The sequence below is a fragment of the Melozone crissalis genome, unplaced genomic scaffold (assembly GCF_028551555.1).
Source record: "Melozone crissalis strain CALT ecotype California unplaced genomic scaffold, PUWL_Pcris_2 ptg000033l_1, whole genome shotgun sequence".
Taxonomy (NCBI): Eukaryota; Metazoa; Chordata; class Aves; order Passeriformes; family Passerellidae; genus Melozone; species Melozone crissalis.
The window spans coordinates 14176815-14195135 of NW_026535811.1; the positions used below are offsets into that span (position 1 = coordinate 14176815).

At 44.2% G+C, this 18321-nt stretch overlaps 1 protein-coding gene across 1 annotated transcript in view; it reads right to left on the reverse strand.

The window, feature by feature from the left end:
• The window catches only part of TMEM178B (transmembrane protein 178B), a 214263-nt gene extending 211548 nt beyond the window's left edge, over nucleotides 1-2715 (reverse strand). Inside the window, exon 1 of the mRNA XM_054281808.1 lies at nucleotides 660-2715. Within this exon, the coding sequence (XP_054137783.1) occupies nucleotides 660-1041 (382 nt within the window). The 5' untranslated portion in view covers nucleotides 1042-2715. The remainder of the gene's footprint in view (nucleotides 1-659) is intronic.
• Nucleotides 2716-18321: the final 15606 nt, after the last annotated feature.

Below are 18321 nucleotides of genomic sequence, written 5' to 3' on the forward strand. Positions count from 1 at the left end.
CACCCCAAGAGAAAATTATTCGTTTCCAATAAATTCATGTAATGTTTTGTAGATATTGAAAATATTCCAAAGCATAGCTCAGTGTAAACAGCAAGCTGGGTCTCCTCCTGCTCTTTAGCATTTCTCTTTGTTTACTCTCCATTTGAGGATAGAAAAAGCCTACATGTGAGCACTGCAAATGGTGTATTTCAGGATGGATGGGATATTCAAAAAGGAAGCAATGAAACACAGACACATGTAGCCTCCAATAAAATATTATGTAATTTGCCCAAGCCACCAGGGTCAAACAAACTGGAAAAAAAAAGCAACAGTGTCTCCTTATGAATGCTTCTTATTTGTGTGTGGAAATAATCTGATACCATGGTGATGGGAAGACTACATACAGATTAGAGAGAGGCACAAAAAAGACATTCTGGGGTGTGTGTGTTCTCACCCTCATTGCCTTCTTGCTCCCAAACCCCAGGAGTAGAGTTCCTGTGGGGAATTGCCCTGGCAGTGCTTCTGGAAGCAGTGCCCAGCCAGGCCAGTTCACTCATTGCAAGGAGAGGCACTTGGCTAGAGACGCCAGCTCCCATCTGTGAGCCCAAATGGCTCTGCTCAGCCCCTGCTCATCTCAGGAGCGCTTGGCACGTTCATCTGGTCACAAAAACAGCCCTTACCTTTGGCAATCAGCTCCTCCAGCTCCTGGTCGAATCCTTGTCGGTGGCATTTCCTCCAGAGCCCCATGTTGGTGGAGTTGTACTGTCTGTTGCACTCGTCGACAGCGCTCATAGCAAAGATCTGCCTCCTGTTCCTTGCCAAGAGGAGTTTCCCTTCCCAGCGGTCCAACCTAGACCTGCTGGCCCTGAGAGGCAGGTTGTTGTTGGAGTTATAAATGAAGCCAGGATCATTTCTCTTAGTGGTGATGCTCTTGCACCTCTCTCTGTGCTTCCTGGCATCAGTTTCGTACCAATGGTCAGAGCAGATCGCCACAGCCAGCATGCCAAGGGCACACAGAGCTAAAGAGAGGCCAGCATAGAGCAGTAACCTTCCAGCAGCCATGCCTCAGCTTCACAGAAACACCATGGACATCTTCACAACAGGCAAAGCCACTGGGGGTGAGAGCACGCAAAAACCAGCGGAGCAGCTGCTGGGTGTCACTTGGCACAGACCGCCTCAAACATCCCCAACTCCCGTGGCTCACATCCACGCTGCAGAGGGATGCTGAGAGCACTACAAAGTTCTGCCCTGGAGGCAGTCTTGGAGTCTCATCTGCCTCTTCTCCTCTGCAGAGGAGACCTGGTGAGGAGAAACACAGCCTTTCACCACGAGCACCCCAGTGGCAGGGGCTGAAGGGATGAATGCCCCTGAAGAGACCCGATGGCTGATCAGTCCATCAATCTCGTTCAATCTGGCCCACCCAGAAATCCAGGAGAGACAGCTTCGGATCACTACAGCATCATCACAGGACAGAAAAGTTCAACAGCCTGACATCTCCCACTCGCAAGCAGCCAGTTGTCCCGGTGTCAGGAACGGGTGACTCGCTTTTCCTTTGTCAGCGGCTCAGCAAGAGCATCATCGTCTGGACGGCCGGTCACTTGCTTGGGTTTAAAGCGGGGTCGAAAGGGAGGGAGCGGGAGGGGGGGAGCAATCTGTTGTTGTTGTCGCCGCCGCTGCTGCTGTTTGAGATCGTGGTTAAAGCATCCCCTGCCCGGCTGCCTCAGGGAACGCGGGCGCGCTCGGCTCTCTCCCTCAGCAGCCTTCGCCGACAGCCGCTGGCATCCTGGCTTCGGAGACACCTCGGCTTCTCTCTGCCAGCCCTGCCCATTCACTCTCCCGCTTTAGTCGGCGGCGCTGTCATCCGGGCAGCCGAACGCGGCTCTGCCTTCCTTCGCGGGCAGCCCCGGCTCCGGGCCGGGCAGGAGCCGCCGCCGGCGCGCTAGGCAGCGCGGGGGGCTGCCCTGGGCCCCGGCATCCTTCCTCCCTCCCTCCACACACGCTCGCACACAGACACGCTGCTGCCCCCCCTTCCGCCGGCAGCTGCAAGGCTTCCTCCGTCCCCGGCGCTGGGATGTGTTGTGCACAGTTTTCCTAACACGGCGGCACGTTAGCCATCTGCAAGATGAAGGCAGGCAGGGCTACGGCTGGCGGAGAGGATGCTGAGGAACGGGGAGGGGAAGGAGGGAGGGAGGGAGGTCGGGGGAAACCGAACCAAAACAAACCGGGGCGGAGGGGCGGAGGTGGGGGGGAGCCACACACCTCGCACGGGGAGAGGAGAGCAGCCCCTAACTGTTGTCAACAGCTTCAGGGCTGCACCATTTCTCTGCCATATGGCCCGATCTCCTCGCCGGAGCGGAGGTTTTTTAGCTCAGCAGCTTCGTACGGATCGTATCCCCGGCATCGGTAGTTACATATTCAGACATACTTTTTTTTCTCCTTAAATGTTCACTCCCTTTCTCTTTAATGGGAATAACTCACCCATCTTGTAGAGATCAAGTGCAACAGAAGGCGAGCTGGAGTCCCCAAGCTTGAGAAATCTCATTTCACCGTTTTTAACCCAAATAATAGCAAATCCAATCTTCTGTACACCTGGGAATGTTTCCTTGTTCAAACACCGAGCCCTGCAGCCTTGGCCGAAGCCTACAGACCGAGCATACAGAGCGCTGAGCCAAAAGCCAGTGATGTCACCCATGCAACGTGAGACTCATTTCTTATTTCTCTATCCTCCTTAAAGATAAACTGCACCACTTCCCAGGCAGGAAATGTCGAAGCCTTACTCTCTTAAGAGGGGAAAACGTAAAACCTGGATTTAGCTGGATCCTGATCATTCTTGATCACAAGCCCTTACATTATGTCAACCAAATCCAAAACAAGCGGAGCCGTTTCTCACTGCACCAAAAAATAAATCCCAACCTGCTACATAGTAGAGAGAACGAGCTTGAAAGAAATCCTGGATTCTAGACCTTCTGTGTGATCCACAGAGCTAAGGCCTCCAGACTCTGAAATGCACTGCTTAAAAAAATACACATGTTCATTTCCCTTGCACCAAAAAGGGCTGGGAGCTGGCACCTCCTGACCTGTGAGTGCCACAGCATCCTGCAGCTGACAGAGGGACCAAGTCAGCTCCAACCAATATTTGGCTCCCACTGACTCCACGGCATGAAAGGCAAACAATGCAGCTGCTCCTACTGCACCAAAAAGTCCACAGCCCAATGCCTCCCCACAGGTGTATGCTGCAAAAATCTACATCCACGCTGGATCCCATCAGCTTGTGGCCCCTGAATCCCAAGCTGTGTCATCTGAATTGAAAATGAACACAGCCTTTCTGGGGCTGGTGACAGCTCTTGGCCCCAGGAGGGGAGCCCTGGGATTTTGCTAACTTTTAACCCTAGCCACACAAATTATACTTGCTCCAGTGGGGAGAGCAGATGTGATAGCTCTTTGTGTATCAGAAATACATACCTGGATTGTACGTGGAATACAGCTGCACCAGGAAAAAATTAACCCATATGGCTGGATCATAATGATTTGGTTTGGTGCCAAAAATTGTATTATAGAAAAAACCAAAGTACCTCCCATTTTACCTGGCAAAACCAGGGTCCATATCAACTGGGATTTGCAGCTATGGAAGACTATCTGTGTCATTAAACCATTTTTTGTGTGAAATGTACTGTATTCTCTAACCACCTCACAGGGTTATGAAACTGGCAAAGAAAAGTCAGTCATTCAAACCATAAAGGTTATAATCACCTGCATCTACTGAGCCAGATGTATTGCAAAATTTCAGTGTTGTGTTATGAATATTCACTGTATCTGGAAAGGTCTAGGTAAACTTAAGAATTTTACTGGAGAAAGGAACTAGTTTCATTTTTTTAGCAGTAACTTCCCTTTGTTGTTAATAATAACAGCCAATATTTAAGGATCTCAGGTTTTTTTAAAAATAGTTCAGCACAGATGGATCCACTTCTATAACTGGATTTTCCAAGTAACTACATGTCAGTAGATAAAAAGAATTAGATGTTACAGAGGGCCTGGAGCAGCCATACTTGTTGTCTCTTCAAAGATTAAATTTAGAGTTTCGTGGCCAAAAAGCTGTTGGCTCCTATAAGAAGATGATGGATATCGAGGTTTCTTGTATCACACCCACACAAAGACGAAAATGCACCTGAATTTCTTTGTCCATTTTTAGCATCAAGTCCCAGGCTGAAGGATGAGAACAGGGAACAGGCCTAATTTTACCAACCATATTTTTTGGCCAATTGTTGGATATTCTGTTCAAGCACAAGAGCCTGCCTGCTATGTTTATTCTCTATTTATATTGAACTGGAAAACAAAATGGGTTTTTGTCTAAGCATCCAGTTTAGACAGAACTGGAAGACTGGGACTAGGAGCAGAATGGAGGACTCAGCTACTAGAACTGTTTTTTCTCATGGTGCTGGCCAAAGATATGTGAGATGATGGAAAAAATCATAATGGAATCGCACCTACATTTCCTTCTTGTTAAACAAGGATTACAGTCCAAAGGGCCAAGATTTGGTTGGACCCAGGGAGGTCCAGGTGCCAGGTTTTCCAAGACAGTTTGGGGCAGGAGGACTTTTATACCTGAAGAAGCCAGACTTGTTCCCTCTTCTCATTCTTAAGCCTGCGTTTGAAAGCCAAAAATTGACATTCAGTTCCAGGTTTTATCTTTTTCTCTGAAAAGGCATTTTACTGGCAGTTTCTATGCTTTTTTTTTTTTTGCTTGCATTTGTACCTTTATCAGATGCAGTCTACAAGTCACCTTAAACATATAACTATAAAAGAAATTGTTGGATTTTAGCTCCTCTTTAACTGTCAGAATTAAAGATTTTTTCCCTTCATCATCATCCCTATTCTTTTTTCAGGAGGGAGAATATTGCTTGCTGCAGGCATCAGGAGCCTTCCCTATGTCTCTAACCAGAATTGTTACAGACAGACCCTTCTCAGCACAAACAGATCATGATTAAATTTTCTTCCTCCCACCCCACCCCTGCTTCACCACAGGGGGAAAAAACCAGTCCTTGTCGATGAATGTAAGCTGGGAGAAAGACATTTAAAAATAAATAAATAAAAAAACCCCACAACCCCTCCACGCACACTTGGGCACGCCACATGGAAACCGCTCCCTACAGGGAATTAAGGACATCTCCGCAGTGGGAGCTAATTCACGGCTCTTAAATGAACCAAGGGCTGAAAATGCAGTTTCAGCGACGGAACGAGAGCTGAGGCTTTCCTTTCTGCGGGTTACGATTCCAGTGATGCGCGGAGAAAGGCAGAGAGCCCAGGAAAACATGTCTGAAGGAGCGGGACAGCGAGCGCAGCCCGGTGAGTCCCCCTGGGGCGATCCCTGTGCCCAGCCCTGGGCTGGAGCTCCCTGCGGACAGAACCCTGCAGCCAGGGCCGCCCTGCTCCCCAAGCCCGCCCTGCATCCTCCCCGAGCATCCTCCCGCGCCCAGAGAGCTGCAGGCACAAAAGCAAAGCCAGCGCCTCTATAAGGCACACAGAGGTGGGAGCTAGGAAGGGGAAGGGCAGAGTAAATGGACCGAGTAAATGCACAACCGATTGTAATTTGCTTTTCTTCGTCCGTTGTTTTGGTTTGGTTTTCTGGGGTCTTTCCTCCATCAAAATGACCTCCACCATATTTTTCTTCCTTCGTCTTTTTTCTTTTTTTTTTTTTTTTTTTTCCGTTTAAAGAAAAAGAACTCAGTGCCATCTAGTGGGGGAGGGGATGGAGCAAGCCAAGGTGCTGCCCATTCCCCGGGATCTGTACTTCTAATTCAGTTATTCAACAAGGAGAGATGACCCTCAGTATTTCCCTGCTCTCTGTGATCTTCAGCTCCCCAGAGGTGATGTTTAATTTTCATGGGCTCCAGCCTTCACTCTTTTTAAAGAATCACCTGCTGAAGCCAAAGGAACTCGTCCTAGTGTTGTATTACCTGAAGCAGTGTTGGCTCTGGAGGCAGTCTGCTGCCCTAATTACAGGATTTCAAACACAAGACAGCAATCAAACCAAACACAGATATAACAAATTATGTCTACTAATATTTTTTATCATTCCGGTGCACCTTGAAGACTGGTCTCTGGGAATCCTCAGCATGTCAGCCCTTCTAATAACACAGCCATAAAAGATGCTACCATAAAAACATCTGGTGAGAACTCCCACAAACACTTGAACCATCATTCAAACAGATTTTGGGTGTTTAGGTGACTCAGAACCAAACAGAGGTTCTGTAAAGGAAGATCAGAACTACAAAACACCATATAAAAGTTTGTAATCCAAACCCCAGACATTAACCAGTTGTCAATGTCCTTTTATTTTTTTTTTACTAGAAAAAGAGTTTTTCAAAGGGAAGCATCAGCCAGCTGCATAAACAGAGGCTACACACACACAGAGAACAGGCACACAGCTGTCTATACACTCATGTAGCTGTGCACACACTGATATCTTGCTGCACACAACAGCACCTTGCTGGATGTCCTCTGCCCTCCCCACTGGCAACTCCCCAAAGAGATTAGTTCTGCTCTCCCCCGAAAAAAAAAAATTTAAAAAAATAGCATTTGGATAGCAAAGTTCAGCAAGTTAGTGAAAGCCAATTTAAAATCACCCAGTCACCCATGGAACATTAATTTGCCCAGCATACAAACACACTATGATACAATCTTTAATAACACAATTTTTGTTTCCATGGGCCTCCCATTTTTTACAGTGCAAAGGAGAAATGTTGCTCAGTTAATGAACACTACTCAAATTTTCTCCTATCCTTATCATCCAATGCGTGGTGCATGTACTATTTATTGCAGAGCATCCAGATCTTGCATTGCATACAGAATTATTAATTTCCTCATGGGCTTTTCTACAGTGGTGCTCTAATTGTAGCGTTGGAGGGCTGGGGGGTTTTTTACAAACATCAAGGAACTTATCTTCACAGCTCCCTGCTGAGGGACAGAGATAAAAGGCAGTATTTTCAAACATGTCAGTGTATTTTGGGTACTCTATTAAAGGAGCTTGGAACCTAAATTTCCAGAGTACTTAGCACCTTCCTTCCTCAGAGAACAGCTCACAGCCCCTTTTGCTCCAGGCACAGTGGGCAGTATTTCCACAAATCAGTCATGGGTGACTGAAAGTGGACACACAGAAAATGGGGACCACATGGACACATTGTGGGGAAGAAAGTAATTTTTTTGAGTCACCAAGTTTCATAACAGCACATTTCACCAAAGGGTGAAATAAAATGCAATTTTCAATTTCAATTCAAATGCCAGTGACCATGATTTTTCCTGCCTGTCCTCATCTGCTAGGCTCACCACTCAGCCTCCAAACTGTCCACTGTCATGGACATGTTTTATGAAAAATCCTTTCCTTAGGATTTTTTCTCCCGAGAAGCTGAGAGGCCTCAGGAACAAAACGTAAACATTGATTATCTGCTGCTGTGGAATGCAACAGGTGCATCTGTGATTGGTCTCATGTGGCTGTTTGTAATTAATGGCCAATCACAGTCAGCTGGCTCAGGCTCTCTGTCCGAGCCACAAGCCTTCATTACTCATTATCACTCTTCCTTTTTTTATTCTTAGCTAGCCTTCTGATGAAATCCTTTCTTCTATTCTTTTAGTATAGTTTTAATACAATATATATCACAAAATAATAAATCAACCCTTCTGAAACATGGAGTCAGATCCTCATCTCTTCCCTCATCCTAAGACCCCTGTGAACAAGGTCACAGTCCACCAAACAGCCACCATCTCAGGACTGCAGAGTCCTGGTTCATCTGACACCTACCACGAATGAAAACAGAATCTGGGCAGAAAGCAGGATGTGATCAAGGATTTCACCTCATGACCACAAGTCACAAGTGAACAGCAGCCCACAGGCAATATTTATTCTGGTGTTTTCTTAGAGTCTTCATTTACTGACCTGAGGTTGTGATGAACAGGGGAAGCACACAGGAGCTGAGGCAGAATTGATCAGGGGTCAGGAGCTGAATGAAATGCACCATCAAAAGAACATACTTGGTCTTGGAGGAAGCAAAATGAATTGGTGGGCAGAAGGCAAGAGGACAGGCAAGTGAGAAGTCCTATGTCATATTTTTCAATAAAGCAGAGGGAATGGCCAACACTAAATGGCCTCACACAGAGACCAGTAGAAGACAGCACAGATAAAAAAAGCCACAGTATAACGTTGCTTTTCCAAAGGCAAAACAAAACAAAAGGTTGTTGGCTTTCCACTAGAATTGCTTTCTCCTGTTAAAACTTACTCTTCATTATTTAGCTGTCAACTGTCAAACCCACATCACTGTTAACAACCTAAGGCTGCACTGTGGACATGGCTATATATGAAAATCACTGCTCCTCATGAGAGCAGCTCCAGGAATGCTTAAAAGCTCAGGCAAAACAAGGATGAACTATTTTAAAGAAAACTCTTCCCTGGACTGCCCAGTGAGGACATCATGCCTGGGAAATGTCAGCCCAAGCAGCTGGAGTTCAGCAGAGCTATGAGGCACTGAAAACAAGGCCAGCTAGGCAAACTCAGCCTGCTGAAAACATTATCCCTGAACCTCTGCACTGCCCCCACACAGTCTGAGTGTGTGTGGGCACTGTGCTAAACTGCAGAAGGGCTTGGGACATACTGCTTCACCTCTGAAGGCACTGCCAGCAGCTTTAGTGCTTTCAGCCAGTGTTGTCATCTTATTGCAAAAGTCCCATACCTTCTCAGTGATTTCTCATGGGCATCTCCTCACAGCACTGACCTCTTCTTCTCCACAGCACAACCAACAAACTCTAACTCCCTCCTCACCCAGCTAACCCACTCTTTTATACCACTCACCCTCATTGGACACAGCTGTGGCTTGTTAAGGGCAAGCCTGTTCCTAATCTTTGGTAATTAGTACAGCTGTAACTCCTCAGAGATGAGATTACCTTCTGCACTATCTTTATTTTCGTACATCTATCCCTCCATAAGCCAGGTGGAAGGACCTAAATTCTTGGAGTTTCTGTGGTCAAGATGACCCTGAGGTGTTGGAAAGTCTCTTTTCCCCAAGCCCAAGGTCAAAGAAGGAGTCAGGATTCCTCGGCTGTGGTTTTCAAGGTTGTTTATTCTCTGTTATCTATAACATTCTTTTCCTGACCTGCTCAGGTCTGTTTGGCAGGTCAGGCCGAGGCATTTGGACTGCCCAAGAGGTGGTGCTATCTTTTTATACTAAAAACTACATGTACATGATTTACAATAATTTTCAAATACCTATCACCTATGTTAGACAGTGTGTTTCTACTCTAAACCAATCCAAAAGTGCCACCATCACACAGAAGATGGAGGCTAAGAAAAAGAAATAAGAAGGACAAGGCACGCCCAAATCCCTCCATCTTAGTCTTCTGAACCCCAATTCTAAAAACCTAAAATTCTACTTTTCTACCTTGTGACAAACTAACCATCATTCTACTTAAACTCTCATGGCTTGTAAATCTTCACATAAAGTTGGTAATTTTCTCCATGGGTTAAAACCAAAGGCAGAGGTGTATTTGGCTTTGTGCCAAGGTCTCCGAGCTCTGTGCCAGGGGCTCGAGCCCTCCAGGGCAGTCAGAGGGATGCCCTGGGTTCTGACACTAAATGTAGCTCATGCCATGATCATGCCATGATCCAACGTTTGACACGTTGAGTTCTAAAGTCAAATACTCAGGAAAGCCATTCAGGTCTCTTGAGTCCTGGGTAAACATTCAAGTGCTTCCAATAACAGAAGAGAAACAAGAAAGGTTTAAAGAAAAAGAAAAGGCCTAAGCTGCCCGGGTTTCAGCCTCTATTGAAAGAGAAATTCTGTTGGGAGACAACTCCGCTAAAGCACATGGGCAATATTTAGCCTTCAAGGCTCTTTCAAATTCATCTCCCTACAACAGAAAACAGATCTTAGCCCTCCCAGGTTTCACAAGCAGAGATTCAGCTCCAGTCTGCTGCTCTCTGAGAGCACAGCAGCCACTCTGTGTCCTGCTTGCTGTCTTGCCAGCTTGGTAGTCAACATCTTCATATTCCACAGCTCCTTCTCCTCTGAGCTGGACAGGCTTCCACACCAACAGCCCTGTTTCCCCAAAAGCCTTGCTATGAGGACTGCTGCTTCCTTCAAGCCCATCTCTGCTTCCCCCTGTTTCCCTTTTGGATACATCAAGCTCAGGCTCCCACCCAAAATCCTGCTGCAGGAAAATCCCCTTGCCTGCTGCAGGGAGAAGGTGACACTGCTCTGAATGCAGGAGCCGTACAGCAAGGTCACTTGCTGCCCAAAGCCAGCTATGAAAGCAAGATGGTTCTCAGCATCACCACCATTGGGCTCAGCTGAAAACAGGAGATATCACTTCATTAAAATTCATAGATCTTGTGACTCTCATAGAAATAGCAAGAAGAATCCAGGATGGCAGAGATGAATATTAGGGCCAAAGAGTACTGACTGAGAGCAAAAGCTCAGACCTCTGTCTGCCAAAAATAAGCATATTTGGGAAGAAGTGCTTTTATTCTTAAAGTTACATCTAACATATTGATCTTCAATATATTAAAGTCTGATTAATTCTGGTTTTTCTGTACTGCATCAATTTGTAGTTCATCTAGGCAGCCTAATGTAAAGGTGCATCTGCAGTACTGTTAGTTTGCTTGACCTGGCAAGCCACACTGTGCAACCTTCCCTAAACTTCTGACAGATTTCAGAATACATTGTTCATTCCCAGAGAGATTTTTGGCCGTGGTTTCTACCAGCAGTGTTTTGTGAGCTAATGCAGTGAAAGACAGTGCCACAGCCTTTGTAGATGGACAATGTGGTGTTTCATAGTGAGTGTATCACACCTGTGATTTGCTCTCAGATATCAATTAAATTCATTGCTTCTTTTAGTCACAAAAGAAGAACAATGATTAATTAAAAATCAGAATTCACAGATCATAAGAAGACATCACAGAAGCAACTGGAGAAAAAACCAGTAAGCAAAACAAAAACCAGCACCTGCCTGGAAAAATTATATTCTCTAAAAGCACTTCTTCATTTTGGAACAAAACTCAGAAGCAAGACTTCAGTCTTCATCTATTCTATTAGACTTTGAAGTCTCAGCAGAGTAGTTTCATTTAAATAATTTTTAAAGGTATATAAAAGTACATTGTGTGTTACTGCAAAAGCAGCTGACATCTAGGATGATAAACTCTCTATTTAGACACAAGCATGCTGCCATCTTCAACAGTTTTGCATTTACCTCTCTTCATTTATTATCACCGAGTATATTTGCATCAAAATAAAGCAGTTGGTTCTTCAGAGTTCATCTATTTGTGCAGTTCATTTCCCTACCTCATGCCTCAGAACTGTGATATCACAATTACACCTCGTCCTCTGAAGTTGTCCCAGTGAGAACTGCTGGGCCATGAAAGGCAGGCATTTATTCCCCTTTGCTGCATTGGCCTCCAGTAAGTACCCACCAAACAAGAAACCATGGGGAGTACCAAGCTTCAGTGACCATACTCTGATTGTCCATGATAAAGAAACTGGTCTGTAAGAATTTACTTGTTACCAGAGAAATAACGCTTCCAGGACTAAGAAACAAAATTTCCTAAGGACAATGAAAAAAAAAAACAAACAAGCAAGCAAACAAAAAAAAAAAATCCTGAAATTTGAGACTCATGGAAATAAAATCTGAAGAAGGAATTTTTGTCAGGAAAAAGGGAACAAATGTCCAGAAAGCTTGTGTAGGAGCACAACTTACTCAGCCTGGGTACTAGCAAGATCAGAGAGAAAGAACTGAACCCAAAAAAGCCTCTGTAGAATGTTTCTTACAGGCTGAAGCAACTGAGGCTGAGAAGTGCATGCAGGATTGATTATGATTCTCTAGACAGGCAAATTCTAGAGAGCAGCTCTGGTTATAAAACTAACAGCACCCTCATGTCACCCACCAGGACTGCAGCAAAGAACTCCAAACTAAAACCAAAACTATTATCTGTTTCCACAACTCTGCCTTCAAAGACTCAGTTTGATCAATGATGTTTAGGGCTACAAAGAGCACTACTGGGTACCTGGGAGCCCAGCCAGATCTTGGAAAAACCTGCTGACTCAGAAATCAAGGCAGCCAGAGTGGCTACCCAGAGTGCTCCCAAAGATCTCATGAGGAATCCTGTGATCAGCACTGGTCAAGATATCCTAAGGCAAGGAGGGACCTAAACCAGGAAAACATGGAGAGAAATCTGCATTGAAATGCACCATAGAGGTCAACTATATACAAAATACATAGTTATTCAAACTATATACAGAAATATACAAAACCAAAATCTGCTGAAACTCAGGGCAACCACCAGCTCACAAACCCAAGGGGTCTAGATCCAGGACAGTATCTTGAGAAGAGTTCAGCTTGAAGAAACAGAAATGTGAACTTAAACACACCCAACTAATCTTCTTGAATTTTATGTTTAAGAGATTGATTTGTTCCTGAAAATTCTATTGCTGGAACATTTTTATTCACTCTGTTTTCACACTTGGTCAAACAGAATTAGAGATGAACAGCTTTTTGACCCCATTTGAAAGCCTTGGTGGATGTCCTTTCAGATGAGTGTTGCAAGGAGTGATGGAAGAGAAACTACAAGAGCTTTTATCAGCAGTGAGCCAGATGTCTTCATTATTTCTTCTCTTTTGCTGATTCTGTCATTTTAATATTTTTCCTTTTTTTTTCCTCCCCTCTGCAATCCTCTGTTCTAGCCAAAAAAGATGTGTCTTTGTTACTGTTGCCTTTAAAAGTTTTATGTGCATGTTGTCAGTAAGGTAACAACAACACTTCTGTAGTGTTTTCCACAAGGGGAAGCTGAAGCATTTCTAAGAATCAATTAATCTTCACAACCCATTTCTGAAGCAGACATTATTTTCCCCAGTTTACAGAGGGCTGAAATGGCAGATAGGTTAATTAACTCGCTCAAGGTCACTCGGTGAGTTAGCAATCGAGCTGCAAAAAAACCTCCAAGATTCAACAATTTCCATTCCCAAACCCTTCACCTAACCACTGAGAAACATCCCCTCTCTTCAGTCTCAAGTGCTTCATTGAAACCTATCCCTGACCATTTATAACATATGGTTGAACTCCAAATTAGTCAGTCTGAATGACAAACACAGAAGAGTGTGGAGATCCTCAGCATCCTTTGCCTGCTCAGCCTTGTGCAGTGCCTGCCATGCTGGACAGCTCCTCTCCCATTACAGATGGCTGTGTTGCAGCTCTCCTGCAGAACTGCCAATACCATCCCAGGCACCGCTCCGAGGGCACTGCACAAGAGACAAAGGCACTGGCTCTCTTTCCGCAGGGGGAGGGAAGGCTGCCTCGACAGCCTGGCTGTTGGGGAAAGCAATAAACCCAAAATGCCAACTGGCTTTGAAAAATAATTTCTGTTTTCCTCTTCTGCTGCATCTCCCTCCCAAGCGTTCCCAGCGTTGGATAGCTGGAGCAGCAGTACTTAATGGTGACATCTTTGTGGATTCCATTCCAGCATTAGTTTGATGAGTTACTTTAAAGTCAAAATATCCTTCAAATGCCCACCCAAAGTCTGTCAGTCTCTTAACACTACTCATCCTCTCCAGAGGGATTTGAAATTCAGATGTCTCTGTGGCTCAGCACGAATTGCTGTGCAACAAAATACAGTTGAAGTTTGACAATTAATCATGAACACATAATGAATAACAAATAATCTCTAAGCATGCATGTAGCCAGTGCAGTTCCACCAAATGCTCAGAGGGTCCTTCTACTTACTCAGATGATTTTGTTCCCTTATGTCAGTATTTATAGCAAGAAAATGTTAGAGATCATGTTACAGCACTGTAGTTCTAAGCATAAAACTTAGGAGTGAAGTTGATCACTTTGTCATACAGGTACTGCCAAATGCCTCATTTCCAAGATCAAATGCTACAAGTTCAGACTCTGCTTTCCTCTAAATGTCAATAAACAAGCACCAATGAGCAAACTGTCACCAGGATCTTTTTTTTTCTTTCTGGGTATACCTTTGCCTTCTCAGAATAAACAATGGATCAAGTGTTGCATTTTGTCAAAATTTTGCCTTAAAGCTGTCATTCAGTTATAAATAAAATATATATACAAGATGAATTAACTAGATAAACAGATCACTATTGATGAAAAAATATAACTCCAGAAAAAATTACTGCCAACTATTTGTAAAAAGGTCTTTATTGTACTTTATCATGAGGTTTCTTCCTCTTTTTTTGGCTGCTTTGCATGTGTTCCATGAATGCCTCTCCACTCCCTTCATTTCTTTCCTCCACAACAGGCCCTGTACAGAGAATGCCCATGTTGTCTTCTACCCCATGTCACTCTCCTTTAACTCCTTTCTAGGGTTTTCAGCTTTTTCACTCACCCATCTCCCACTGATTTTCTTGTTAATAATTGCTAACAAGTCCAAACACTTTGCTCTGCTTGCAACAAAAAGCTCAGGAGGATCTAACAGCATGTCCATCGAATTCAGCTCATCACAAACCCACCCATTCCTGTAGTCAGTCTCTGCTGCATCCTTCCATTCCCTCAGCATGCCAAATCTCATTGGAACTGGGAAGACCTCGGGGTGGGGATGATGAGTTTACACTCCCTGGCAGAATACAGGGAGACACAGATAAGATGAGCAAGACTTTTTGGGTCCGTGGATTACAAACCAGATCATTCTCTGTCTCTGCAAATTTGCAGATGTGTTGAGCTGTGGTTTTGTTGACTGCTGTGACCCTGATTTTCCACCCTGAGTGTCTGTGCGCTGCCTCACTGGCACGCTAACCCTGGCTGGGTGCTCTGCAAGCAATTCTCCTCATAACCACAGCAACAACAGTGCCACAGTGACATAAATAGGCTCCTGTAAGTGCACATTTTTACTTTGATTTAATAATAATAACAGGAATGGCTGACAGGAGAAACAACTGAGCAAAAAGGCAGAAATATTTAACTAATGCAGACCTTTTCATGTTTGTGCTTCCACCACACAAACAGGCCATGCTGGAGCCTGCAAGTATAGGCAGCAACAATATCTTGAGGGAAAGAGGAAGATGTTTTCCAGTGGTCTATATGCCACTTTTCAGAGTGTGGGTAACATGTAAGTAAAATATTTTCATTGATGAGGAGGAATGAGATTGAGCTGATGTAACTACTGAATCAGGCAGGATGATTTACCAAAATGCAATATTAAAATACTTTGCCCCAATCCTTTAACATAAATAAATAAATTTGAAAGAGAGAAGGTAAGAGTGCATACAAATCCACCACCATTATTTTAGAGATGCAGAGACAGTAACCTGTTCCAACTAACCCTGTTGAGGAGATGTGGAATGGAGTGGGGCTGGCTGCAGAGAATCAGGCTGCTGATCCCTCCAGTGAACCAGAAGTGTGCTCAGTTTGGAGCTGTGTGAGGAAAAAGCCTCATTACACCTTGCAAAAACTTCTTTTCTGTGACAGACATTAATCCAGTCTGCATGGAAGGAGGATTTTTGAACTCAGTGTTTAAACAACTTAATCAGGGAACAAAAAGCGGTGTTTGTTTAGGAACCAGCAATCATAATTTGATTATAGGAAGGACAGTTGTTATAAAAAGGACAAAGGACAGTCCCAGTGAGGGAAATTGTTTCTCTTTCTCCCCTCACCACCCTCTCTCTCACACACACACACACACTGATGCTTCAGAGAGACCTTCTCCATCAAGATGGGAGGAATGACGAGAAAATTGCGATTCAAAAATAGAGATAGATATGGAAATGAGAATACTTATGATCTTACTCCATAAAGTCATGATTGCTTAATTAACAAAATGGCCAATTTTGGCTGAAGGACGACTTTGTCTCAGCAGCAGGGTGAAGGAAACACTCAGAAGTTAAAAGCATGATATAGAGCAATGTAGAAAGGCAAAAATACAGGAAAAAATGTTCTGTTCATACAAAATATGAAGACTACAGAAAAAGCATAAATGGTGTGACTACAGATAGTAAAATGAGGGGTGCAATAATGCTGAGGTGTATGTCTAGAGATGGTAAAATAACACACAAGTGGCAGAAATGCTAAAAACCTTTATTTCCTCCTTAGAAATATTAAGGAAGAGACACTTTTCTTATCTTGCAGAAAAAAAAAAAAAGAAAAAATAAGCACTTTTCCATCCATTAGTCAGTAATGAAATTGGTTGGCAAGATCTACTAGAGCAAACATTTTAAAATTAGAATATCTACAGAACTTTTATATGACAGTGTTTGAATAAGTGGCTAAAGAAATTCCATGAATGTTAATTCTTAATAATCACAGAATCATACAAAGGCTTGGGTCAGAAGGGACCTTAAATATCATCTAGTTCCAACCCCTCCCTGCCATGGGCAGGGACACCTTCCACTAGATCAGGAATATAAATGAAATTAGAGGATCATGCCAATATTCAAAAAGGACAAGAAAGAGGACTGGGTTGCCCAGGCCATGAGGCTGCTCTGCCTGTGACAAGCATGGAAAAGGTGACAGAAAATTAATTAAGGAAGGATGACAGAATAACAATTTACTCAATGCTTGGCAGAATCTGCTCTTCTAGAAAACAGGGCGAGCCAGACAAACCCAATTTGCTCCTTCGATGGCATTACACGTTTGGCATATAAATGCAATCACATAATTGTCATTTACTCAGATGTTTGCACAGAGTCTGATTTAGCACCTCCTGGCACTGATTAAAAATCAGCATAAATCAAGCCCTGGGAAAGCTCATCTCCAGTGGGATTGGCAGTGGCCACAGAGGTGCCAGGTGCCAAGCATGGCAGGGTCAGGTGCCCATCCCCACACCCAGGGGCCCCCCTGGGCACACACCCCACCCCAGGTTTGGGGCACAAAGGCGAGTGACCAGCTCACCAGCTTCGCCAGCAGCAAGAGACCAAGAGGACACTGGTGCTGAAAGACTGAGATTGCACAGGTGAACTTGCCAAGGGAGATATATTTATGCAGCTGAATAACCATCTTTGAAAACAAGCAGCAGGATGGAAGTAATGACAGTAAGGACTGGCAAGGAGCACAGGAACCCTGAATTTGGAGTAGAGAAATAATCCCTCAAAGTGGTTTGGAAACACAGTGAATGACAAATATTTGTGGCTTCCAAACTCTCCCTTTCATCTTTTTTCATTAAAACTAGATTTTGACATTTATCCCGATTTGCAGCCTGGTCAAGAGTGAAGACACCCAGCTTCCAGCTCTTTGTGTAAACTCATGCCTTCTCCCAAGAGTAAAGCCAGCTTGGTTTTATTAACCTGAGCTCAAGTACTCATGGAGCGAGGCTGCTGACTGGACATGTCACTGTGGACATCTCACACCACCCTTCCCTGGCAAAACCAAAGAACAAGGCTCTGTGTAGACTTGTCATCCTTTTAATGGGGATGTGAAAAACTCCAATCACTTGTTTTTAACATTTTGAAAGTTTAATAGTAATAAAATGGTTATAAAAATAGTAATACAATTAGAGTAATAATAATTTGGACAATTTGATTTAGGACAATATGAGACAATAGAAACAAAGAGTGATGGACATCCGGGTACCTTTTTCTGGGCAGCACGAGCCCGAAAAAGGACCCACGTTAACAGAGGATTAACCCTTAAAAACAACAGCCTGTTGCATATTCATACACCTCATACATGATGCATAAATTCCACTCAAACACAGGATTCTGTCTGGTCAGTGTCACCTTCTTACGGCGCCTTTGAGGTGGGAAGAAATTAATCTCTTCTGATAAGAGGGCAATAAATTCTTTTCCTCTGAAAGATTTAGGTGTCCTGGGGCTACTATTTCGCTGCAAGTCCTTTCTTTAAAAAAAGTATCCTACATAGCATAGTTTCTATTTTAACACTTTTTATAACCCAAAACCATATTTAACACACTACTTAAGGGAATTAATACAGCATTACTTTCTAACACAACACATATAATATTCATTTCAGTATGTGCGAAAAGCCAATCATAAAATACACATTTTCACGAGGATAACCACTCTTCTCATTTTCTTATTAGATTTACGCTATAACTCCAAAGCTGCTGACAAAAGGGAGGGAAACAAATGAAAGAAAGGGAGTCACAACGAAAAGGTTTTGTTCTTGGCGCAAGAGGGTGTGGGCCTCTCGTGGTGTGATCCTTGAGGGTCAGGTGTGAGCCTCTCGTGGTGTGATCCTTGAGGGTCACTTCCAGTTCAGGATATTCTGTGATTCCATGGCTCCACCATAGCGGGGACAGCACCCAGCGAGCCCCACTGAGAGCGGGGAAAGACGACGAACAGCAGAGGGAGAGGAGGAGAAGCAGAAGGAGGAGGAAGAAGGTCCCTCCCTGGGCCGCCCGTC